Source organism: Myxocyprinus asiaticus, chromosome 19 (genome assembly GCF_019703515.2).
Source record: "Myxocyprinus asiaticus isolate MX2 ecotype Aquarium Trade chromosome 19, UBuf_Myxa_2, whole genome shotgun sequence".
In the NCBI taxonomy this organism is placed as follows: Eukaryota; Metazoa; Chordata; class Actinopteri; order Cypriniformes; family Catostomidae; genus Myxocyprinus; species Myxocyprinus asiaticus.
In genome coordinates, this window is record NC_059362.1 from 38,284,905 (window position 1) to 38,312,653 (window position 27,749).

General features: G+C 36.0%; 2 protein-coding genes across 3 annotated transcripts; one reads left to right on the plus strand and one right to left on the minus strand.

The window, feature by feature from the left end:
- Positions 1–602: 602 nt before the first annotated feature.
- On the plus strand, positions 603–4,704 carry LOC127456683 (5'-deoxynucleotidase HDDC2). The gene is made up of 6 exons (XM_051725153.1): positions 603–788; positions 868–989; positions 1,154–1,256; positions 1,344–1,412; positions 1,516–1,654; positions 3,642–4,704. The coding sequence occupies exons 1-6, from the start codon at positions 744–746 to the stop codon at positions 3,758–3,760; spliced, it is 597 nt and encodes a 198-aa protein (XP_051581113.1). The 5' UTR covers positions 603–743; the 3' UTR covers positions 3,761–4,704.
- A 365-nt stretch (positions 4,705–5,069) lies between these two features.
- Positions 5,070–26,715, minus strand: LOC127456682 (tumor protein D53 homolog). Of its 2 annotated transcripts, XM_051725150.1 has the most exons (8): positions 26,590–26,715; positions 14,186–14,301; positions 12,918–13,066; positions 9,595–9,696; positions 7,877–7,891; positions 6,765–6,803; positions 6,294–6,354; positions 5,070–6,087 (listed from the first exon to the last, which is right to left on the minus strand). In XM_051725150.1, the coding sequence occupies exons 1-8, from the start codon at positions 26,606–26,608 to the stop codon at positions 5,965–5,967; spliced, it is 624 nt and encodes a 207-aa protein (XP_051581110.1). In that variant the 5' UTR covers positions 26,609–26,715; the 3' UTR covers positions 5,070–5,964. The 2 variants fall into 2 exon arrangements, with proteins under 2 accessions (XP_051581110.1, XP_051581111.1); XM_051725151.1 differs by lacking the exons at positions 6,765–6,803; positions 7,877–7,891.
- Between the last annotated feature and the right edge of the window lie 1,034 nt (positions 26,716–27,749).

Below are 27,749 nucleotides of genomic sequence, written 5' to 3' on the forward strand. Positions count from 1 at the left end.
TAATGGCATGGTACTTTTGGTACTTAGTGATTTCATGTTCTGTTTTGATACACTTTTGGTTGAAAAATGTCTTTACCTGCATTACAGTCGTACAGACATTCTTTGTCGCTGGCCAACGGTCAATAGGGTGCAGGATGGTGTGGCTTCATTAATTCCAGTTCATACATCCAGTGCTCATTTGTTCTAGAATTGTCTTAACTGTTTGACTGTGTGGGTGAAAAGAAACAACTCCATACAAATCAGTTTTCGAGTGCGTTGTCTGAATGATTCAGAGTGAACCGTGAACCAACACAGATAGTTTTGCTAACTCGTTTGTCTAAAAGAACCGACTCAAACGAGTGGCCATTATTATAACATATTACATATAACATAAGTACTATTCGATAACTTCACATCTAAACTAACGTCACACCACTGAGAAGCATTTTGAACGCCTTCATAAAGAACCACTTTTATGCATCTACTATTGTATTTGGCATATAAACAAAAAGTAATGAAGTATATTAATGTTTAAAAAAAAAAATAAGCATCGTGTTTTTCTGTTTATACATTTAGGGATGTTCTCCTACTTTATCATTCGTTTTTAGAATTGTTTTGGAAGTACTCACAGACATTTGCTTGACCAGTGTAGCTTCCTTGTATTCTGTCGCCATCTGGAGGATTCTGCCTGTCATTACAGCAGGCAATACACGTTTTTACTACCGGGTCGCTGACGTCCACGCCTTTTTGGCTGGATTAGCGGAATGGACAACATGTTACAATTCATGAAACTTGTCGGACAGCTTAAAGTGAGTGAAACCCTTATAATTATTATTATTATTATTAATGTTTGCCTTTACCTAATAATAACGTCTGCCTTTGTTACAGCGCGTACCGCGCACAGGATGGGTGTACAGAAATATCAAAAAGCCTGAGAGTGTGTCTGATCATATGTACAGAATGTCAATGATGGCCTTAACCATACAGGACCACAGTGTCAACAAAGAACGGTAGGAGTAGGCTTAATTTTATTTTTTTTTTTATTTATTTAATTTATATATATTGTTGCATTTAATATAAACAAAATGCAAGTTTGCAAGTTCATTTAGATGCAGTCCTATAGTGAATTTACTTTAGATATAGTCACAGACTTTATCAGCTCTTTTTGTTCCAGATGTATGAAGCTGGCTTTAGTTCATGATTTGGCTGAGTGTATTGTGGGAGACATTGCCCCAGCAGACAACGTTAGTAAAGCAGAGAAACACAGAAGAGAAAAGGTGTGGTGGTTTGTAACAGTTTCATTTTAAATTTGAAATAATTCTGTGTTTGTTTGTACACATTAACACTGAGCATCCTTCTCTTAGGAAGCAATGGTGCACATCACAGGACTGTTAGAAGATGGCTTGCGTAAAGAGATTTATAATTTATGGGAGGTGAGATGATCCAAAACAAAACAACTGTACCAAGTTTTGAGTTAATCTTTGTGGTTTTTGGCATGAAAACTGAGCATAGTAAACTGGTTTGCATCACTCGCAGGAGTATGAGATGCAGTCCAGTCCCGAGGCCAAACTAGTGAAGGAATTTGACCAGCTGGAAATGATAATACAAGCTCATGAGTATGAGGAGTTAGAGGGAAAGCCTGGAAGACTGCAGGAGTTCTTCACCTCCACTGAAGGTTTGATCACTAATACATAGACTTATACAAGCTCAGTATCTAACTGGGTCACACTTTATTGCCAAATCAATTATTCAAATCCAAATTTATGAGACTTTTACATGTTAAAGTGATAGTTCACTCAAAAATGAAAATTCTCTCATCATTTACTCACCCTCATGCCACCCCACATGTGTATGACTTTCTTTCTTCAGCAGATTACAAATGAAGATTTTTAAATACAATGCAATTGAATGGATGCCAAAATTTTGAAGCTCCGAAAATCACATAGGTCAGCATAAAAGTAATCTATATGGCTCCTGTTGTTAAATCCATGTCTTCAGAAGTGATTTGATAGGTGTGGGTGAGAAACCGATTAATATTTTAGTATCTTTTTTTACTATATCTCTTCCTTGCTGTGTCAGTTTCCACTTTAACTTTATTCTTCTTTTGTTTTTGGAGGTTCACATTCTTTGTGCGTATCGCCACCTACTGGACAGGGAGAAGAATTTCTAGCACAAATGGACTTAAATATTGATCTGTTTCTCACCCACACCTATCATATCGCTTCTGAAGATATGGATTTAACCACTCGAGTTTTATGGATTACTTTTATGCTGCCTTTTGGAGCATCACAATTTTGGCACCCATTCACTTGCATTGTGTGGACATACAGAGCTGAGGTATTCTTATAAAAATTTTAATTTGTGGTCTGCAGAAGAAAAAAGTCATACACATCTGGGATGGCAAATGCTGAGAATTTACTTTTTTGGGTAAACTATTCCTTTAAGTACCTTTTAATAATTGGGTTCATAAATATGAATAGAAAATATGTAAAGAAAATATTTAATACAAAATAGTGAAGTACAATTAACATTATTCACCCAGAGTTCACCTTGAGATTTACTCTTCACCATGTCATTCCAATCCTATATACTGTAATTTTCGTGGAACACAGAAGATTTTTTTGAAGAATCTTCACCAGGTTTTTTTCCATACATTGGCAGTTTATAGGGACCACAGCTGTCAAGCTCCAAAAAGACCATAAAAGCAGTCAATACAACTTGAGTGCTATATTCCAGCTCTTCCTAAGACATAAGATAGATATGTGTGAGGAAGAGACCAAAAATGTGGTTATTATCCACTGAATATCCGCTGTGACTTTCAAATCTCATTCTCTGTCCCACATATTCTAACTGGTGCATCGAGTTCAGTTACAAAATCCTATGGTGTTGTGTTGTCAGTGACATCAAAGCTTTTCATGTTTGGGTGAACTATTCCTTTAAAGGGATAGGTCACACAAAATGAAAATTCTCTCATTATTTACTCACACTTATGCCATCCCACATGTGTGTGAATTACGTTCTTCTGCTAAACACAAACAAAGATTTTAGAAAAATATCTCAGCTTTGTCCATACAATGCAAGTGAATGGTGGGCAGAACTTTGAATGCCAAAAAGCATATAAAGGCAGCATGAAATTAATCCATAAGACTCCAGTGGTTAAATCCATATCTTCAGAAGCGATATGATAGGTGTGGGTGAGAAACAGATAAACAATTCAGTCCTTTTTACTGTAAATCTTCACTTTCACGTCAACATTCTTTTTCTTTTGTTTTTGATGATTCACATTTTTCGTGGATATCATCACCTACTGGGCAGGGAAGCAAATATATAGTAAAAGGACTTAAATGTTGATCTGTTTTTCACCCATATCCATCATATCGCTTTTAAAGATATGTATTTAACCACTGGAGTCATACGCATCTGGAATGCCATGAGGGTAAGTAAGTGATGACAACACTTTCATTTTTGGGTGAACTACACTTTTAATAACACTATTCTTTGCAAATATTTATGTAATATATTAAACCAATTTAAGTTTAGTAAATAGATCTAGATAGAAAAGAATAGAGCTTTGCTAGCTGAAACCAGTAAAAAAATACACTTTCACAACATCCACTTTTTACTGCCATAAAACACCAGTGTATTTTTCCCTTTGATCACAGGCAGGTTCCATCACCCGGAAGTATTGGGTCTGGTCAAGAGTTTGAATGAGGAGAGGGCTCGCCACTTAGCTGCCAAAGGAGAAAATGATGTAGAAAAGACCCCAACAACTCCCTCATGACCTCATTTCCTGTTAAGTAATGAAGCTACCTCTACACATCTGCACACAAGAGTGTTTACTTTGTCAAGATATACTGTATGTTTTTAATATCTTTAGTTATTATCTTATTTCAGTGTACAGAAGCATGGTTGGTGGATGTGCTGTCTGTTTGTTTGAGTGTTCTACATGACATGATTTGTTTTTGACCATATATTGAGTCCTCACGGTTGTCATTTTATTGATAATATGCCCACTTTTTAATAAAACCAATTAGGAATATAAAACAGTGTGTTGTCTTTTGTTTACAGTATGTTGATCAGCATTGCACTGCCTTCAAGAAGTACATGCTTAACTAGAAGGAATTTAATTTATGCCCACTAAATGCTCTCGCAGCATTTTGGAGATGAGCACAATTGCATGCACTCATATTGAAGTCATTAATTGTTTCTGTTTGCCAATAATTTGTAGTTTTTAACAGACTTGGTGGAGTAGCAGGCCATGAAAGAATAGGGGCACACAGATTTTCAGTTTAAGTACTCATTTAAACAGAAATGAAATAAACTTCCTGACCATCACCAAGTAGTTCCCAGGGATTAGATTGAAAATTCTCTCATTTACACACTTTCATGCCAAGACTTTCTTTCTTCTGCTGAACACAAATGAACATTTTTAAAAGAATATCTCTGTAGGTCCATTCAATTCATGTGAATGGTGGCCAGACCTTTTGAAACTCCAAAAATCACATAAAGGCAGAATAAAAGTAATCCACACATCTCCTGTGGTTTAATCCATGTCTTCCGAAGTGATGCAATTATTTAGAGTGAGAAACGGATCAATATTTCAATAATTCTTTACTATAAAACTTTCACTTTTAGAATGTGAAAAATTGTGTAAGTGAAAGTGGAGATTTATAGTAAAAAGGACTTAAATATTGATCTGTTTCTTACCCCCACCTATCATATTGCTTCTTAAGACATGGATTTAACCACTGGAATCGTATGGATTACCTTTATGCTGCCTTTATGTGCTTTTTGGACCTTCAACGTTCTGGCCACCATTCACTTGCATTGAAAGGACCTACAGAGCTGAAATATTCTAATAAAAATCTTTGTGTTCTGCAGAAGAAAGTCATTCGTACACATCTTGAATGGCATGAGGGTGATTGAATGATGAGAGAATTTAAATTTTTGGGTGAACTATTCCTTTAAACAGGAACTACAAAAATTCAAATCTCAAATCTCTTGAAGAAACCCATAAGCTTTTAGTGACATCTATTTTATGAACATTTTTGAAAGACTCAACAGGACTCCCAATAAGGACAAAGGCACAGTAAAATTAATGTTAATTTTATGGTTTCTGATTATGGGCCAGTTCACCTTCATTTCAGGACTAATGGTCCAGGACTTGGTGACTTTGCAAAAATCGTTTAATGGCAAAAGTTATGCCAACAGCAGGTCAAGTTCAACACTGAGTACTTGAAGTTAGATCTTTTAAGTTATAAAAACATGTTATTTAAAACAACAACTGACCTCAGTGTCAAAGCTAAATCCATTAAGTGGATGCAAAGGTTTACAATATTTATAAAGAAAAGAAAAAACAGGATAAACGTAATGCTATACATTTTTGGCCAATGACAATTATTATTGCCAATACATCATAACAATATAAATTTAAAGCCATCACTGAGAAACATAAATCCTACATAATCACCATACGTATGCTCTAGTTGTAGGGTATACAGTAAGAATAAGACAATTAACAAATAAATGAAATAACAAATATTTAAATAGTAGGTCTGACATCAGTTTTTGTTAAACATTCTCAAGTGCCTCTCTTAGGATTGGATACACAGTCATTATTTTTGGTCCTAGAAATGTCTTAAGCTTCGTTACGGACACACAATGTTGAGTTAGTATAAATTAATGACAAAAGTAAAGCAGGACATTAATAATTACTTTGTTAAATGCAGCCATCTTGAAAAATATACATGTTTTGACCAAGAGTTAAAGATAAATGTGCTCCACATGATTGTTTTTTTCCATTCAAAAGATAGGAAATATTTTGGATAAATATTTCAGCACACAAGTGTAACATCTGAAAGGCATGCATTAACCCTATTTTGGGCCCCTAGTGCAATTTTAATGCTTTCAGCTCGCACTGTGGTCTCCAGACCACTAGGGGGCACCAGAATTCCATGTGTAATCTGGTATACTGCGTTAATACTCTTAGCATGTGCGCTCACTGCTCTCAGTTTTGTTGTTTGTAGGGGTGTCCTGGGCACTGGCGTTGGCAGCTGATGACAAGACCTCCTCAAAACTGCCCGCACCTCCCGTACTTCCAACCTTTGACTGCTCAGAACACAAACAGTGCAGTGTTGAAAAAATTAATGCCACTGGCTAGTGTTGACATTAAGCACACTGAAGTTAGAAAGCTCCCACTAATTCCCAAATGATCAATGATTTACAAAAAGAGTATAAGAGGGGGAAACTAAGCTTCTGTTTGGCAGAAAACTTTGCCAAAATCTGCCAATAAGGTCATTATAAACCAGGCTTACCTTGATGTTAGAAACTGTGCATTCAACTTTCTCCTCAAAGGACTTGAAACTAGGTGAGTTCCTGATAAAATAAAGACAGTATAGTATTATATGGCACAAAACTAATTAGGCAATTACAGATTTGCTCCATTCAATAAAGGTCCTAATGTCTTTGCTGGGCTTTGTTATAGTATAATGAAGACGATGCATGCAAGATGGTACATGCCGGGTCTAACATTATTTATAGTTTTCTTATGCAGCACAACCACGGCTGTTTAGAAATATAAAAACAAAGACTCAAACTACTGTGTACTATTAGGAATGTGAGAATGTCACATTCATTTTATTTGTGTTGTTTGTATCTTAGACACCCACTATGGACAATTTAGGACAAGTTATTCTTTTATTTTTTAAGTTCTGTGCAAAATTATTTAATGCAATAAAAACATAAATGCAAAGCAAGCAATGTAATACTCTCACATACACATTTACCTCATTGCAGGCATACTCATTGAATGGTGTATAGAATAGCTGTCCGATGAAAGCATGGCCAAGCAACAGAGAGGCTGAATCATTATCATGGACAAACAAACACATTGCAAACGAAAACATGTAAATGAATAGTACTAATTATTACCAGGTTGTGAAATGATTCTGTCTATCCTACTGATAAAATAAGCATGCACATGCACTCCTGCACATACACTAGCAGCACAAATCTGCATACAAATAGGGCAACTGTAGAGAAAGATTTTAAGGCGTATGCCCATTGGCACTTCTGTTTTCATTGTAGTACAACCAGATTCGTAAGCACTAAAGTAATTTCCTGATAACAGAAGCTTTTCCAAGGTGGGGGAAGTAGGTTCTACTGTTTTATACATAAACTATAGATCAAAACAAAGCATTACAAGCCTTATTGGTCACCACATAAACAGTTAATGAAGAGCAACACATGCTGAAACTGCAATCTAGTAAAAATCAACATTATTGTAATTATGTTTTATCAGATAAATGCTGTAGTTGAGTCTGATAAATGCTATAATTGTGACTTAGGCTTTTAATTGACTTGTAAATGGCTAAAAGTGCAACACTGCTAATAACACAAATAAAACCTGATTTTACTGCAGTTTCATACATATAACCATTTCAAATCTAAAGATAAATGTACTAAATAAAAAGTAGGTACAAAATTAGTAGAACAGCATTACATTTTAAGTTTTACCTGTAAACGTATTCTTGTGTTACTTCCTAAAATCATGTGCGAGTCTTATTAATCTTATTAAAAGAGTTTATTACTCCATGCTCTGGATTTTACATCTACAGCCTTTGGGTAATACAGATGAAATCAATGTTATAGTAAAAGTGGTCTAAATAGATTTACGTAGATTGAAGTTGTAGTGAAATATTCATACTAGCTGCCTACTCAGATAAAGAAGTTCCCCTTCATACCCATATTGATGGATTATGGAAACACTATGTTCTGAGTCCCGTCTTTAAGTCAGATTTAGTTTCAGCACAGTCACTGTTCTCAAATATCATGCAGATGCTAAAACAAAGCAACTATGTCTTAACTTTTTCCTGTATAAATGTACATAATATTTTACCCAATAGAATATGACCTTGGGTGTGCATTAGGAGATAAGGAAAGAACATGGTGAATCATTTTTGCTGACAGAATATAGGCTATATGACATAATATTTTGGTTATATGAGACATAAAACATATTTTGAGGGCAAAGAAAATGCATGCAATTCTCAAGTTAAAGGGATAGTTCACCCAAAATTATAATTTTCTCATTTACTCACCCTAATGCCATCTCAAACTCGTATGACTTTCTTTCTTCTGCATAACACAAATTAAGATATTTTGAAGGATGTATGAATTGTTGTTGTCCATACAATGTAAGTCAAAGGGGTCCAAAGCTTTCAAGCTTCAAAAATTATATAAAGGCAGCATAAAATAAATTAATACGATTCGAGTGGTTTTATCTATGTTGTCTGAAGAGATATGATCGATTTGAGTGAGAATTTATTTTAAAAGTCCTTATTCGCTATAAACAAGGCTATATGGATTACTTTTATGCTGCCTTTATGTCCTTTTTGGAGATTGAAAGTTTTGGACCCAATTGACTTTCATTGCATGGAAAAAAGTTTCGGAATTCAGAAAATATTAGTTTGTGTTCCACAGAAGAAAGAAAGTCATACAAGTTTGAGACGGTGTGAGGGTGAGTAATTTATGAGATTTTTGAGTGTACTATCCTTGAAGAAAGACTATTTTGCCAGTACTTTTAAAACCAGAGTAATAACATCAGAATTATATTAAACCTAAACAGTACAAGATTACGACAATCAGATTAATTTCTAATTGGCCATATTGCCATACTTTTTGCAGTATCCATTGACATCAGACTCCTTGGAAGCGAAAAGTATTGCTTGTCAAATTTGTACCATACCTTACCAGTGTGATCATCTTCAACCATGGCACAGAGTGATTTGATTGAACTATAATCATGTTTTCTGCTGCTTTATGTAAGATCAAATGAGCATGCAACACTACACTTGCTTTTTGGATGTCCACTGCAAATGTTAAGAAGAGAAACCTAATACACACATGCAGAGAGACAGTCTCATACACTGGCAATCACACACACATACCTCCTGGGATACAGTGTCTGAAGGCCAAACATGCTGAAGTAAAATAAGGATCAACATAATTGTCCAATATAACAGTAAAAACAACAGTACTTTGCTAAAGCAAAAGCAGGAGATGAAAAACAGAACAACATGCAATTAATTAGATAAATAATAATGATAATGTTTAGATAATTTTAATGGAAAACAAGACAAAATTACTGATTAAAAAATTATTTTTGCAGTGTATATGCTTGACATCTGTAAAGCATTACCCATTTGGTCAGGAAAATGCCTATTGAATGACTCAATGAGTAATGAATTACTATGAAAATAATTTTTTTGCCCTTCTAAACTGAAAGCATCTATTGTCTCAAACATCAAGGGGCCAGTCAAGATGAGCAGGTGAATTCTTCATGCTACCACAAGTACTTATTTCAATGCCAGCTGGACTTGCCCCCAATCTGGCCCACTGAAAGCTGCTTAAACTGAGGCTTGCGTAATACAAACATGCCCTCTCAAACAGCCTATCCGAGGTAAAGCCTTCCAACACTCAGGACGGCTTCAAATCCAGCATTCACTGAGTGTATATTATGGTGTTTCTAAAAGTGTGGTGGTGTTTCAAAGCAGAAGAGAAAAAAAGGAAAGTATTGGACAGCAGAAAGCAACAGAGGGGGGAGTGACATCATACCTCATGTCTCCAAACCTCCTGCTAATGACAGTGCCCAGGTTGCTGAAGGCTGCAGAGGTTCTCTGCCCTGCCGTGTTCAGAGTCTCAGAGGTCTTTTTGTATCTGCCAGAACAGCAAAAAAATAAAAGATGATGATATTGTCTCATCATAGGTGCCATGCATTTAAACAGCGATATTTATGGTTTGTCTAAATCTGTAGGGGCAAAAAGAATGCAGGAAATTTTGTGAACCAAAAAAGACACAATTTCTGAAACAATACAGTGCCTTTTTTATGTGTAGCAGGAAGTACTTCACTTCACTTTTTCAGTGATCTCATAGAAAACAGGAAGATATGTAAGCTTTAATTCAGAAAATACAATGAGAAAATATTCAAAGGGAACACTACGGTCATAATGCTATTGATACAAACCAGAGATCAGTTTATAGCAAACAAAAGAAGACTTCACTGATACCTTGGGATGATTATACAAATTTTGGGTGAAGATTAATTGTAACACGAATAATTGCCATTAGAGCAAATAATCATGATAAGGCAATTACGTAATAATTGCTTTCCCCTTTCAAACCGAGGGGTCAAATACCCCATTCGTTTTTTTAACCATATGACTATGAATATTTTTTTAGTATTTTAAAAATTACGATAATTAAGTCGCACAATTATTGTGTTTGTCTACAAAACTGTAACATAACCCATTCACCCATTAATTTTGTTTTTCCTCTCGGTAAAACACAAAATAAGTTATTTGGTTCAAAAAAGAAAACGACTTCTGGCAAAGTCCCTATAAGGCTGCGTAAGCTGATGTGAATTAGTGAATCATTTATGTGAACTAGTTTATTTACGTGAGCCGTCCAAACAGACTCACTAAAATGAATTGGAATTTCCAATGCCAAACAAAAGTGAGCCATTCATTTTAACTAGTCAATTTATAAACCGTCCGAAAGAACGATTATCTTTCCCAGCGCTACATACGAGATAGAGAGAGGAAGGTTTAGAATTGCATTCGCAATACAGTGTTACAACGTAGCATTTTATGATGCTACAGTGCTACTTGTTGGAAACTGTAGCGTGTTAGTTGGAAAGCTACGCTATTGTGAAAATAGCAGAGTTACTGTCACACTACTGAGAAATGTATTAGCAGCATTACTACTTTAGTTACTTCCCAACACGTGAACAAGTGAATGGTGATCACAAAGTTGAAACATCATAATAATTTGCTTAAAAAAAATGCTTAATTAATTCTATTATTTCTCTTTGGTCATGTCCTATCTCACTTAAAGGGATAGTTCACCCAAATAATTACATACTCTCATCATTTACTCACCCTCATGCCATCCCAGATGTGTCTGACTTTCTTCTGCAGAACACAAACAAACATTTTTAGAAGAATATCTAAGCTCTGTAGGTACATACAACGCAAGTGAAAGGTGGTCAGCCATTTGAAGCTTCAAAAATCACAAAGGCTGCATAAAAGTAATCCATATGACTCCAGTGGTTAAATCCATATCTTCAGAAGTGATCACTTTGTGTGAGAAACAGATCAAAATTTCAATCCTTTTTTTACAATAGATCTCCACTTTCACTTTCAGAATGTGAAATTGCAGATTTATAGGACTTAAATATTGATGTTTCTCACCCACACCTATCATATCACTTCTGAAGACATAGATTTAACCACTGGAGTGTTATGGATTACTTTTATGCTGCCTTTGTGATTTTTGAAGCTTCAAATGGCTGACCACCATTCACTTCTGTTGTATGGACCTACAGAGCTTAGATATTCTTCTAAAAATATTTGTTTGTGTTCAGAAGAAGAAAGAAAGTCATACAAATCTGGGATGGCATGAGGATGAGTAAATGATGAAAGAATTTTCATTTTTGGGTGAACTCCCTTTAAGGTACCAAGTCAGGAACTTCACTGGTATCTCCTCAAAAAATATACGTGCATTACACCACTGCCTCTAACAACAACTCATTGTATCAGCACTGATACTATCTGAAACATTACAACAAGTATGGCAAGAAAGCACTGATTTTTGACTCTAGGTTAACTATATTCTCAGGGCTCTTGTTTTTTAAGAGCCCCTTCATACCTTTAAAGACATATACTGACTTAACATAAATCTAAACCAATCAGCTTAAAAACGAGCTGTTTAACCCGAGATCTCAAACTCTGTCCTAGCAAATCTCTCAAATGTAATATCATCCAAATCATGTTTAACAGTGAAATTCAGAAATTTACATTCAAGATGCCCCAGTTCACTAAATGCACAATAAAATGGGACAGGACCATGCAAGTCTACAACTGGCCAAAGATCAGTCCAGGCGGTCTAAATCTGGTCAATTGATAAGAGTATGTGCATGTTTTTGTGGAGAAACTCAGGCTGATATGGGAATCATCTGTATCAGTCAGTAGATGCTACCTGATCAGTCTGGCCCTCTCAACCAGCAAGCTCCTCGCCATGGCAACTGCGACATGAGAGGGGCTATTCATCTGAGATGTCACTGTATAGTAATTGAATAACCAGAGGAACATGGGAATATAAACACAAGGAAAGGACCGAGAGACTAAGGTCATCATCATCATATAAGCATACCCTTGTATTGTTGTTATTCTAATAACTTTAATGTTTAGTAGTTCTTCTGATGGTAATAGTAAGGGACACTTGATTGTGGTATTTTATGTTTCGCATAAAAAAAACACCCTTCTGCCATGACTATATTCACATTCTGAATATGGGTCATAGGGTCAAACACAATAGATTGCTTATACAAAGATACATAATACTTGATCATGTGGCCTAAAAAGCAAGTGTGTGCTGTTATAAGAGAGAAAAAGAGATGTACAGCTTGGATCAGTGCACAGATGTCACAATCAATGCATGGCCACAATGATGTCATTCTCGTGCAAATGGGTTGTGTGTCTCAGAACATCATTGTTTGCCTGGGTGAATGTGAACTGAAGCAGCAGATCACACTGTGATGGCCGTAACCTAAAAGTACATTGACCTCCAGATCAGTGGAGTTGTTCTAAGATTTCAAATGGATGTCAATCCATTTTCTAGAAGGGAGCATGTACACATCAAATCGTGAAGTTTGTTGAGGAGAAGTGTGCCTTTACTTTTCTAAGCAATCAAACTTTCAGATTTTCACCCAATGGACAATAAAATGGGTGGAAATATCCCATAGGCTTACATTAAAGGAGGGACCTGAGCCATATAAGACTTTGAAAACATGCCTGATGTCTGTCAGACCTTTAGTGTCACTGTTGAAAGATACAAAAAGACTGAATGAAATATGACATCAGTCACAGGTGACTACTTACGCTGTGCTAGTCTGCATATCGTACCAGCTCCTGCTGAAGTTCTGTCGTAGTTCACTCAATGGTGTGATCCCCAGGTTCTGTTTCAACTCCAAGTGGCGCTTCTCTTTGGAGGCCAGGACTTGCTTTAAAGTAATGATTTCCTCCTCTAACTGACATAAGAAATATGAGTAAATAAGTTTGGAAGCTGAGAACCTCTTGTAATATTCTTCAGATTTGTTTACAGCTGCCTTTTATCAGAAAACTCACAATGAATTGCTATTGAACAACAATAATGCAGTTCTAGTATGATTTGTCCACAGTTTTTCCCTTTTTCCTCTCATACCAACACAAACTGTGTCACAGTTAATGTTGGCCTTACATGGCCCAGTAGACCGTAAAGATCTATTAGGATAAAGTAGCCCAAGGATAAACGGCAAATAGAACAAGCTCTGGTCACATGGTTTTCAATCATGAGTGGATGTACTGGATGAGATAATGCAAACCATTTCTGCAGCAACAAAGCAGTCAATTGCAGTACAATGCTAACAGATTGGACTACAGTGCATATCCATTCTAACTGTAAAAAATAGTCAAATAACCTAAAAATTAGCTTCATGTGGTGACATATAAATGAACTGGTTTAATTAAAGTAAAAAAATATTATTTAATATGACTGAATCAACTTGACTACATAAGGTTAAACAAAGTTTTAAAGGTCAGATCCAGTTAAAAAAAAATTGCTTGTAACAGCAGCGCATTTTCACTTTGTAAGGTGATGAGTCATAACATGCAAAAAAATGTCTGCCAGGATTTACATAGCATGCAAGATTGTTCCTGCTTGAGCCCTGTGGCCTTTGAGCTCACTAACTGCAGTGCATTGGATCTCATTTACTATGTGTTCGTATGTATTTGTGCGTAAAAACCTGCGTACAAATGTTTTTACATAGAAAACATGATTCATTAATAATTTCGCACATTTTAGGATAAAATTTTGACCCAACTCAAAAAGTATTATTATGCACGTATTATACTAATTACTAACTACAGGCTTGCAATGACTCATGTAGAATAATTCAGATTCATCAACATTAGGATGAAGGTAACAAACTAATATATTCACCTGTTGTAAATCTGGGAAATGTTTTCATGAAAACTAAGTTAAACTAAGCAAGTATGCAATTATTAGTGAATGGCAACCATTGTTTCTAAAGATCAGCCAGTCCTTGCTGTTCCTTCAACCCATTTTCCTGATCTATAGATTAAAGACTATCACCATATTACATTAGTACCTTAGCCAGTTCATTCTGCATTTCCTCTCGCTCCTCTTCTGTGACAGTGTTGTTGAGATCCACCTCTGACACCATATCCTCGTCCACTTCCTTTAGAGGTTCTTTGTCCAATAAACCTGGGCAGAAATGGTTACAAAACTAGATGAACAATAAAAGTTATTATTCCAACCTCATGGTGTTCCAAACCCAGCCTCAGTCTCCATTCTCTTTCATTTTATGAAAAAAAAAAAAAAAAAAAAAAAAAAAAAAGATGTAATGAAAGTGAATGGTGACTGAGATTAACATACTGCTGAACATCTCCTTGTGTGTTTAATGGAATGCCATACGAGTATGGAACAACATGAAGGTGAGTAAATGATGACATTACTTTCATTAAACTATCCCTTTAAAATGTCTGAAGTTTATGAGTATACATTCTTTATCAATCCACTAAGAAGTGGTTAAGAACCATTACAAACCCATTTCTTAAACAATTTCTCATTGCAGTAATGTAACACTACACATAATTTGTGTATTTAAATCTCAAATATGTTTCATTAAAACATTTTAGAGGACATAAATCACACACATTTATGTTTTCTTGTATTTGTAATTTTGTAAGAAGACAGGCAGTCAGCGTGACAAGAGCAGTAAAGCCTTGATAATCGCAAATAGGTTTAATCATCACCTTCTCTATGTAATTATGTTGCCTCACCCTTGAAAAAGGTGTATGTGTGCACATTTAATGATCGGTTGTACCCAAAGAAGGCAAAGAGACTACAAGGCCTGGAAAATATGCACAAAACCTTCCAAATTATAGGCAGCTTGATCGCACAAATGCAACAAGTACAGTGCCTAATAATGAACCACATTAAAGTGCCTAACAATGAACCACATTATAGTTGCTAACAAACTGGACAATTGATTTACAAACATTCTTGGTAATCTTGAAGCCTTGACATGGAATCTCTTTTTTCAGAGTAACTTACTTTGTTACTGCATGTTTTAAGGCAACATTGGGCTGATTTCGATGAAAAGCAATGTACAGAGGGCAATGCTGACCTAAACTGCAGTGTTCCATTATACATGAGAAGATCTGAACACCAGTAAAGCAAGAGGAAGTGAAATTAGGAATATGGTTTGATTACCACGCCTGTGACTGAAACCTCAACTCAGTTCCCCAGAATCCCAGTTTCCCCAAGAAAAAATGACTAGTAAGATTTACTTAATTTCTTTAAGTTTTTATGTTTTTGCACAGTTTTTCTAAGTATATTTTCATGGTATAACATTAAAGAAATTTATTTAACTTGATGACATAAAATTGATTAAAGTGAGTAAATTTAACTTGAATATTTCAGTTAATACAGTAACTTTTACTCACAAATCTGATGCACATTCAGTAAAATTTTAACTAACATGTTATTGGAATATACAATTCACATTTCGAATTTTCCTTATAAATACATTTAATCATGACATAGAAGCCTTCCGCAGGAAAGTTTAAGACAATGCTAAGCAGTCCATTTGACATCACCTTGCATTACAGGATATAGAAATAAGATAAAGGACTTAACACTAGGTGTGCAAAACACGATGACGGTAACAATCAAAGAGTTTGTTTTTTATTTATTTTTTTTTTATCATGAACTGGTAATTTTGAGTAGAAGATGAAACTCAGACTTCACAAAACAAGAAGTTATCAAACATAAAAGCAAAATCAACACTAAAAATGGTACAAATAACCTTGCAAACAGTAAAACCATACAAGCTCATTATTATTCAAGCCTGGTGCATGCTGGGAACCCCAGCTTCTAAAAGTTAAGTAAAATGTTTGAATTTAAGTACAAATGTAGAATTTACTTCATATTTTCAAGTTCATGCTTAAACTAATGTATTCAGTGTAGAAAGTACTTAATATTTTCTGCTATATTAACTTAATTAATTTTTTTTTTCTTCAGTGTGCAAAATCACTCATCCAGTACACCATCATGTGTTTCAGTATCATTTTAGCATTTTAAAGACACCATTAAGAGGTTTGATAATGAAACAGGGAGTTGAAGTGCTTGTCCCATATTTTTTTACGGAGTGTCTATTTACACGAAGTGCAAATAGCCTATCTTGTTGGCAGAGGCTATTTACACTAACTCCGCCCACCACTGCTCAGACCAAACTCAAGACAGCCACGACAGATTTATTTGGGGTCAACTGCTGATCAAATGAAGGCGGGAATATATTTGAATTTTTCACGAAGGGGCAGAGACATTAAACTGGTTAATAGGTTAGACATTTAGTTGATTAAGAGATTGGATATCTAAGTAACTATTTGCACTCCAATAGTCTGGTGGAAACACAGGATTTTACGACAAACTGCACCCCCATGTGCAGCTGTAGTAGCTCTGGGTGTAATGATGGTATGTGTATGTGTTGTCATGCTTGAGATCTAGGTTCGAATCCCACCCCTTGACATACTATTTCCCATGTCTCTACTCTTAATACTTCCTATAATACTACTTATACTAATAAATTAAAGAGATTCCTCTCAGTGATTTGGTCAAAGTGAAGGTCGGAGAGCTGAGAGGATTTGATCCGGATACAATTAAACATGGTTTTACTGTAGTAATACTAACCATGTGTTTTGGTGGAAACTACATGGTTCTGATGTACTAACCATGGTGTTACTACAGTATCATGTTGTTAATAGTAGTTAATAGTAACCATGTTTCATTTTGTGGTTACTATGATTTTACTAGAAAAATACCATGGTGATACTATGGTTACTATAGTAAAACCATTGTTAATTTTTGTAGGGTAGGGGTTGGTGTAGGGTGTCTGTGGGACTCCAAATAAACAATAAAAATGATGCAGTGATGCCACTATACTGTATGTTAGTATTTAAACAGGGGTGTAAGAATATCTGCCACTATTTGCACTAGAGTGCAAATAGCATCTGTCGCTATTTGCACTTAGAGCAAATAGCATCTGTACTTAGTGCAAATAGCCTCTGTCTTTTTTTTTTTTAAATATAGATAATATCTTTCAGTTCACATCACAGCTGTTAACCATGATTTGCTACTTGCTTTTACTCTATGGAGACAGGTAATATTGAGGGGAGGGACATTCTCAACAATTTAGATTTTGATGAGTAACTGTACATTTAATTGTAAATGTAAATCTGCTGAAAGTTAATATTGTCAACTTTTTGCGGGATACACTAGTGATGGCCTCAAAAGAATAGACATGGACTAAAAGCCACAAAACTCTAAGAAATACCTCACACAACTTATTTATGTAAGTCTGTATTTCACACTATCAGTCTTAATTAAAATGTGCTTCAAAAGCATGAAACTGGAAAGTTTAAGTCAACAACACTCATGATTAAAGTGAAAGTGAAAGGAACACTAAATACTGCAATATCTAGAAAATGAAACTCCAATGCTATAGAAATAGTGCTATTTTCAAACACTAACGCCCTTAACATGGCTCCAGTAATCTAAGTAAATGTTAGAGGTTGTTTTTGTCCAAAGGGAAACTCATCTTGGTGGGCTGGTCAGTCATTATATCAGAACCTGATTAGAATGATGTGGCATGAAACCTGTGATACACTTTCAGTAACTAATGAAATCAGTGGGCAGAAAAGCCGAGCAGAGCTGTCTGTGCACACTAAAGTGCTCTGGAATAAGATCTGGATTCATTAGTTACAACCATATATATATATAGACTTATTCCTGATGTACAGGAATGTAAATGATGCGAAGAGCTATACAAATATTTATTCCGATACAACAAGAACATGGTTTTAGTGGATTACATTTGGAATTTAAATATGGTACAATTGCAGAGGTAAAAAAAATAATATATATATTTTTTTCAAAGATGTTAAAAAATTACTGACTCTGCTCAATCTAATATCATGAACATGTTCACTGCATATGTATAGTTGTATAGTTAAAACTGAGGTTTGGATCTTTTTTTAGCACTAAAGAAAAGGTTATCTCACAGTTCCACATCCCCTTTGTTAAGGTTGCTAAGCAACTTTCCTGATGCCTTGCATCAACCTCCAAATTATCCCATGAATCTGCTTCCCTAAATCTATTTAACGGTCTGTGACTCGAATAAGAGGAAGTATGGAGGATCATCTTAATCTTAAATATGTAAAATAATACCCTTTGCTCTCCATTGCCTTTGTACTGTCTACAGACTCTGTGCTTAATCTTACATTGTTGAAGGTTTATTACTGGGAAAAGAGACCCAAGCAATATTGAATTTGTTAATCTAACACCACCATGATGAAATGTTGGGACATCTAAAATGTAAATTAAGACCATATGAAATGATAATGCTATGGTGCATTTGCTGAAATATCCAACTAAAACCACCTTGGTCTTGAGCTGGTCATTAGCTGATACAAGCTGTTTTAGGTGGTTAATCAGCAGGACTAACAGCTGATGAAGCTGAGGTCAACCAGGTAGACCACCTTGGGAAAGCTTCTGGGGACCTGGTTGAGCTGGTTAACCATGTTTCAAAGACAGCTTGAACTACCACATGAAGCTCAGACCATCCTGGTTAACCTAGTTGGAGCTGGTAGACCACACTGGCTAAGCTACTGGGGACCTGGTTGAGCTGGTTAACCATATTTAAAGGATAGTTTGAACTAGTTGACCAGCTTGACAACCAAAGGCTCAAACCATCCTGGTTAACCTAGTTGGAGTTGGCAGACAACCTTGGAAAAGCTACTGGGGACCTGGTTAACCATGTTTCAAAGACAGCTTGAACTACCACATGAAGTTCAGACCATCCTGGTTAACCTAGTTGGAGCTAGTAGACCACACTGGCTAAGCTACTGGGGACCTGGTTAACCATGTTTCAAAGACAGCTTGAACTACCACATGAAGTTCAGACCATCCTGCTTAACCTAGTTGGAGCTGGTAGACCACACTGGCTAAGCTATTGGGGACCTGGTTGAGCTGGTTAACCATATTTCAAGGATAGTTTGAACTGGTTGACCAGCTTGACAACCAAAGGCTCAAACCATCCTGGTTAACCTAGTTGGAGTTGGCAGACAACCTTGGAAAAGCTACTGGGGACCTGGTTAACCATGTTTCAAGACAGCTTCTAACTGGTTGACGAGCTTGACAACATGATGCTCAGGCCATCCTGGTTAACCTCATTGGAGCTGGTAGACCACCTTGGCTAAGCTATTGGGGACCTGGAAAAGCTGGTTAACCATGTTTCAATGACAGCACAAACTGATTGGCCAGCTTGACCTAAAGCTGGTAGACCATCCTTGTTAACTTAGTAGACAACCTTGGAAAAGCTACTGGTTAAGCTAGTTAATGATGTTCCAAACAAAGCTTGAACTGACTGATCTAGTTGATCACCAACCTTGTCTGTTTTTTTCTGCTGGTTTTGACTATGTGTGAGCTGAAGATTTTATTTGTTACCATTTATGCTTTTGGCAGACACTTTTATCCAAAGCAACTTACAGTGCATCCAAGACATCTATTTTATTAGTATGTGTGTTCCCTGGGAATCAAACCCATGAGCATGGTGTTGCTTGTCAGAAGTGGTATTCAAATCCATGCCTCCAGAATAGACTGTGACTAGAGCACAATGCCTCAGACCGCTCAACCATTTTGACCCAGAAGACAAAACCTCAAAAGAAGTTAGTGATAATCAAAGAGAAACACTTCCACATCTTCATCTTAGTGGTCATGTCATCAATCAACATTTTATTTTCTGGACTGCTCTATCTCTGTCATGTAGGCCAATCAGAGTTCATCTTTATCACGTTCTGCTGTCTGGGTAAGCGAGTCAGAGCCATGTCACAAAGTTCAGTTTGTCATCTCAGCAGTTAAGTGCCCCTTTAGGGCAGTGCGCCCGACAGTTCAGCTTCTTCAAGCTCACTGGAGTATGCGCTACTCTTCTGTCCAGCTCTCCCAATGTCCTAATTTTCCTTCTTGACGATACAACAAGACTCACAAAGAATCAATTAACTGTCTTCAGAGAAAGAATTCAATTTGAGGAAGAGGACATTGTGACTATTAAATCAACAAAATTCCAGTTTCTGATCACCCACAAATAGAAATAAAAGATAGGAATCCAGCCCATACAAGAGATGAGAAAAACAACTAAATCATTATAGGAGCAGGTGGCAGCTTAATCTTTTCAATCTCAAATAAACAGTCTCGGGTTAATCTATGTATAACAAACACAGGTTCTGTTCACACTACATGCAATTCTAATTTGTTTTTCAAATCATCTTTTGGATTGACTCTCCGCACTGTCATTTTACAAGTACTGTAAATCAGATTTGTTTGTACTGTATAATGTTACAGTCATAACCATATAGATGTGGTTTGAATTGGGTTAGTAAAATTTTTTATGTGGCTGTTCGCACAACAAACAATTAATTGAATTGGTGTTGGATACACATACAAATTCAACATGATCAAATTGGAATTTGACATGTTGCTACTGACTGTTTGGGTTCCCTGAAATATTTGTTAACCTCGTGGCATGACTGATGGTGTGTTGAGCAAACAGTCTCAGAGATTAATTACCAGGAAGTAACTGCATTCACATAATCAATGATGAGAGCGATTCAGATTTGTATTTTCCACATCGTATTTTCCAAGATTTTTACTCCACTGATGGTTAGGTTGGGGTTTGGGCCTATGTTCAATAAAATATGCATTCTTATTAAAACTCAAAATACAACTTCCTTTACCATGGGATGTGCTATGGTGGTCAACTAACAACTGTCTAGTCGATTAGTGGGGTCGACAACTAACATTAATATTTTTAGTGGTGGTGGTTTTCATGGGTGCAATTCAAAAATTAATTGAGAGAGCTTCTTGTTTTTGCATGATTATAGCTTGATGTGCTTAAAAGTGAATAACAGTCAGCACAGTAAAACATTCTGCAAGAATTCTATTCTTTTTAATGCTTTAAGTTAGTCCATTAATGCACCGCTGCTGTTACAGCCATCAAAGCGCAGCATCAACAACACATTACAAGACGATCACGGACATGAAATCCTCTGCTGTGAGTAATGTTCCCGTATTTCTGTGGTGCTTTGGAGAGATTAAAGTCTTTTGCTGATTCTGTCTGACACTGCTTTAATAAATAGTTGTAGTTAGAAAGGTTAAACTGCTCGATTTTGTTAACTAGATGTGTACATGCATCATCTGATTGCATCATCGGGCTTGTTCGAGATGCCAAACGCCTCGCCTTGAAAGTAGATGAGAGCAGGCAGCTGCAGTCAGGGGAGGAGTGAAATACATGCTGTCAAGTCGGACAGTTCTCACTTCTCGTAGTGGATCAGACACCTTCGAGGTCAAAAGCCAGATATCAAGGGATTCACGTCCATGCACTGTTGCTGATAAAGTGGACATAATTTAAATTCTGTTGCTTTAAAATGAAAATAAATATGATGAAAAAGACACTCAATGTACCTGTTATTTAATTTCCCCTATAAGACATATCTTTCCCTACATTTTTAGTTTAATAAAGACACAGATTTTAGATATTTCAGTAATATGATAACAATCACATATCCCATACAGAGATTGCACTGTCAAAGTGTTATTCACATATATTTTATACACATAAAACATGATATTAGAGATAAAAAAAAAGTCAAATATTTTAGAAGAACGAAACATCATGGTTGTTTAAGCCAATGATAATTAAGCTGTGTCGTCAGCAAGTCATTTCCCATCATGCCTTTAGTCATTCAGCATATGTCAGCATGACATCAGAGCAAGTCGGACCACACTCAGACACATTTCTAACTGGCATGCACCTCGCAGTTATCACCTGTGATTGTTGCTACACATATTTTCCTCATCTCGAACAAGCCTTTTATTTTGCAGTTTTGCGCTTTTGAATGTGCACCGAAGATTGCCCTGACACCCCCAAGTTTCTGTTTACATTGAAGCGTGTCATTCTGTGTTCAAGATGTGCATATGCAGTTTTAAGCCTTTCTTATTTATTTTCTTACATATAGTTTTGTGCAATAAGATGTTATAGTTAAATAGCCTATTTTTTTAATTAAATATCCATTTGTTTGTTATAGTGCTGTGCTTAGCATCTATATATTCCTCTGAAATGTGTCTGATCGGGGTCACGCGACCATGACTGTGTCTAATTACACATTACTATCCTTAACACCTACTGGTCGTTTAAACAACCGACCAACTAGTTGATTATGAAAATTGGTAGTTTTGTACACCCCTACATTTCACACGTAAACTGGAACTCCCACGTGCCCAATCATATTAATTAATAATTAATAATTGTATTTATTTATCACACATTATACATTTGCACGTATACAGTGAAATTCTTCTTTTTCACATATCCCAGCTAGGCTGGGGTCAGAGTGCAGGGTCAGCCATGATACAGCGCCCCTGGAGCAGATAGTGTTAAGGGCCTTGCTCAAGGGCCTACCAGTGGCATCTTGGCGGTGGTGGGGCTTGAACCCCCTCATTCAAAAACACTTCCAATTTTGGTAAGCACCTACCAATTTTCGCAGGATAACTTTCAACCAACTTTTGCCAAATTTACAGTGAGATCAATTTGACAAATTGGATTTTTGCTGTATGTCTGAACAAAGCCATAGAGTAATGTTCAGTGATTAACTATACAGATCTTGCTTTTGTGAAACAAAATAACTTTTTTATATGAAATTTTATTTCATGCAAAAACTACTAGGCCTAATGTATACAGAATTTTAAGGGCATGCTTTCAAAGGAGCTTTTCATAATTTCTGGCCTTGCTAGGGTAATCTGATGGATTTCTCCTTAAATCTGACTGAATTTAATGACTGTTGACTGTTGCATAGAGACAGACAGGGCAGAGTATTTAGTGTCTGGCAGGAAATTCCAGATGGTGACCATGCAAAGTGTGGAACAGGGTTGTTTTTAAAGCTCAGCAGCAATGATCCTTCATATGGAATTAGATGTTTCTAAGACCTACCTGCATGGAGGGTTCCTCCCTCTTCTGTCATTTAGCAAAACAAGAATGAGAACATTACATGAGCTGATTTGTTCATACCATGTCAAATAAGAGTACCACATCTGACAAAAGTGCAATCACATCTCAGAGACACATGCCATCATCTAAGTCACAACAAGTCTGCATGCAACACTGAAAAATGAAGTGAAATCCTCATAATATACAGGACCAAAGATCATTCAAAAGACACAGAAAATCACACCAAACCTATGTTTCTATTGTCTCATTCAAGCTGCCCTTAAATTACTTGCATTTGTTGAAAGCCTTTAGCACAACAAAGGGTCTGCACAGGGCCGACCCGTGGGTTTGTGGGGCCCTAGGCGAAATCATGAAAATGGGACCCCCGGTGTGAAAATTGCTACGCACTCTCACGCCGAAATCGACGAGTTTTCTAAATTTGTCTAATTCGTATGATATCGTATGACTGCACTCCTCTGAATTCGAACGACTTCCAATACAGGCAATGACGCCGCTGGACATCGTTTCCATCTAATACGCGACAATTATTTGCTTCTGTCACACACAACAGCTTCCTAACATGTTTACACACTCTACTGATTGGTTAGGTTTAGATAAGGGGTTTGGGTAAGGGCATAATATTAATAAGCATGTCCTTAATGCCTCGTGCGCAAAACTCACGCTTCCGCATTAGACATCCAGGCATTTGCACGTGATGAAATCGTACAAATTTATACGAAGGAACTCGTGCAAAATCATACGAAATAGCCAACTCGTAAAATATGTACGAATTTTCATGAGACTGGGTTGGAAAATTTTCATAACTTTAAAACATCCATAGAACCACTGCAAGCGTGATAAGCAGATTTTTTAAATAGAAAGCACTTAGAAAGAAGCACTACACTGTATAGCTCTGTAGATGACAAATAACGTATCCAATATTTTTTTTTACCCAACATGAAGATGTTAGGTTAAAATGTACATGCATAAGGAAATATGTGTATTTTAGGTGCTGTGACAAGTCACCAAGTCACCTTTCAACCTTTTTCTAGAAGTACAAATAAACCAATGTCTCAATTAATATGAGGTCATGGAAACTGCAAGTCTGATAATTACTGGGTAACATTTTACAACAAGGTTTGCATTAGGTATCATTAACAATTTATAATACAATTTTACAGCATTTATTAATCTTGGCTAATGACAATTTATAAAAATACAATTGTTTATTGTTTGTTCATATTGTATTAACTAATGTTATCTTATAACATTTTTAATGTTAAAAATGGACTAGTATATGTAGAAATTAACATTAACTAAGATTAAGTATTGTTCATTGTTAGTTCATGTTAGCTAATGTAGTTAACCAATGTTAACAAATACAACCATAAGAGTTACCCATTAAAGTAAAACAAAAATTTGTTGATATATTTGAAAAATTATGTATAAATAAAATTACGTATTTTAAATAGGGCCTATAAACACAACACCTCGAAATATATATTTGAAAACAAATGTAAAGAATAAACACATACCTCTTAGAGAGCAGAGATCTTTGCAGATAGGACGGTTTGGTTATTTACCAGATTAATTGCTTATATGTTCCCTCTATGTGAGTTTTTTGCATCTGTATATCAACAGTGTCTGAATTTCTTCTCCAGATTATTCTTGAGAAAACCTGAAAAGCTTTAATGATGTCAAGCGCTGTTTCTGCTAACCTTTACACAAAATAAACCTCAAAGACTCAAATAGCCACAAAGCAATATTTTTCATAACTTATTTCCTGTATTTCTGTCAGGCGTGCGCATTATTCAGCAAGGTGTGCGATCTGTGTCTAATAATACTGTGAAAAGATCCCGCGCTCCAGTTCCCAGCAATGCTTTGCGTAATGAATAAATTATGAAGATTAGTGTGTACTGCTTAACTTCTTGCCGATTTTAGATACACAGCTGTTATTTTATTTGTTGTAACTTTGTTATTTGTCTTTTTGTGATTGTTTTTAGTTTTCACCGTCATTGTGATTTGTATGTTAAATGATCATGTCTACGCGCGTTGCAGTTCTCCAGAGTGTGGGCGCGATAGAAACCATTGTACTGTGGAGAATTTCAAAATAAAAGTCATCAATGTTTCTTAATCTTATGACTTGTTCATTTCCTTTGCACCTGTTCACGCTTTCGTGAGCCCCCCCCCCCCCCAAGCACATCGGTGCCCTAGGCGGCTGCCTGTTTCGCCTGTAGGATGGGCCAGCCCTGGGTCTGCACATCAAATAACCAGTAACCAGTGTTAAATATCTAAAAGTTTTAAATGTGCTAAAGGCTTTAAAGCTGATGAAAGCAGGTCATGCTGTCTATTTCCATCTAGAAGTCACCTATGTAAAATACTTCTGAATGGCTAAACAAACTCACAACCCATCAGTGCAGAGGTGGGGATGAAAGATCCAGACTTGTCACATTCACTCACAATTACACAGCGAGCTCTTACCCCAGTCTACTGCTTCAGAAGTCAGTACGCTAGAGTACAGCTCTGTGAATTATGATTTGCATTACAAACACAAGATATTAAAGTAGGTTAAATGCACAGTCACACAATAAGTGCAAAGCTGCATTGACTTCACTTGTAATGTTCACATATAGTATTGATTTAAAATACTATACTATACTATCCAATACTGTGCTATACTATACTACACTATACTATACTTTTTTATCTAGTCATACAAATGTGTGAAGCATCCTTTGGTTTGTGCAATACAAATAATACATTTTATTTATTACTTAGAAGTTTGTGTAATTTATAATTCCATAAAATTGCAAACAACACACGTTACTGTATAACACTTTAATGTTCTGTACTCCTATTAAATACAATCAGTGCAGAGCTACATTGATTTTTTATTTACAATTCACTTATTACTTTTGATGAATGCTATACTTTACTCCATTTTATTTATTTAAATTTGTCAAGTAAAACAACAGTCACTGTACTGACACTAACACCGGAAAATATCTGGTCACAAGATTTCAATTATTTAGTTCAAGACAGTCACGTGGGGTATGAAAAGGTCACATGGTTCTCCTGATAAACGCACCTTCGAGAGCTTGAGTCCCTAATTTAGTCCCACATTTGTTTACATGTTTTGGCAACAGATCCCTGAAAAACTTGATCACATGTCCCTGACTAAAGTTGATGCATCACGTTACAATTAAGTCCAAATGGGCTAGAATAACGTTTGTCTTATGATATGTTCAAATCTATTAATAAACAAAATAAATAAATAACATCAGAAGCATCCAACATACTTCCCCCCTTTAACTGAAATCTGTTCATGTTATTTGATAGTTACAGAATAAAAGTTAAAGTATATTTACATTGATATTTAAAGATATTTCTATGCTCACGTTTTCCACCACAGAAAATAAGACATGAAAGTGATCTGAGAGGAAGCTCACCCTGTTGTCTGGGCTCCATATCAGCGGTACTGTCCAAATGTAAGTCCAGTACACTCACAAAACCACTCAGTTCAAAGAAATATCTCACCAAACTCACTCGTTCCGCACAAACACTTTTTCTGTCAAAGCACCGCCCACATAGGAGGGGCTTCTGTCATATACCAATAGAATAAGTTCTAAGTAAAGTATATTTGAGGTTTGGATAATTATGCCTTGGATGGTTATTATGAATTTCAGAATAAATAATAACATGTTGATATCATAGTAACATCAATAATTTGGAGTTATAGCTGTTTTTATTTGTTTGTTTTTTTTTCCATTTTTAAATTTGTCAAAAAAAAAAAAACGTTTTTTTTCCCCCGTCTAAAATTGTCTACGGGGTCGTTCACACCAAACACAACTTGCGATAGAAAAAGCAAGAGGCGCTATAATAACGCGTCGCAACGGTCAAAGACGTCCGTCTAGCGCATTTATACAGGAAAACAATTGTAAAACAGTTCAGATGGACGCAAAAACGCGTTCGGTGTGAACTGCCCCTAAGTCTATTAAGTCTATGATTGTCTAGACTTCTTTTGGAGGAAGGTCTAAATGACAGTTTGGTATATAAATCCATTATCAAACACGAGTGACAAGTTCACCTGAGACCAAAAACACGCAGTTGCAAACAACGCCGCCATCTCCTGGTGAGAAGAGAGACAAAAACTGACTGAACTGGACAACGCAATGGTATGGATGCTTTATTAAATCTTCTCACAGATCATTAGAATAGTTGTAATAGTGAGAAGAGCCAAAAAAAAAAAAAGTCAAGTAGCCCCAAATTTATAAAGAAAACAACCAAAAACCAACGGAAGAGGTAGGAGATCACAAGAGAGAAAAACTTAATTTACCATACCACGGAGGAAAAAATAGATAGCTAGAGAACGAGTGAAGAGGAACAAATAGTTATGTGACATTCGTCACCGAAGCTTCAAAGCTTGTAAGGGTTTGAGGTTTACAGAATAAAAGTGAAAAGATATTTACATAGATATTTAACCCTTAAATGCATGTGAATTTCACTAAATACTTTTACATATTCAGGTCTTTAGAGTATGAAGGTAAATCTGTAGCAAAACTCGTAGCAAAAATGTAACCATGCACAGAAGCTTAGGGGGTATTTACAC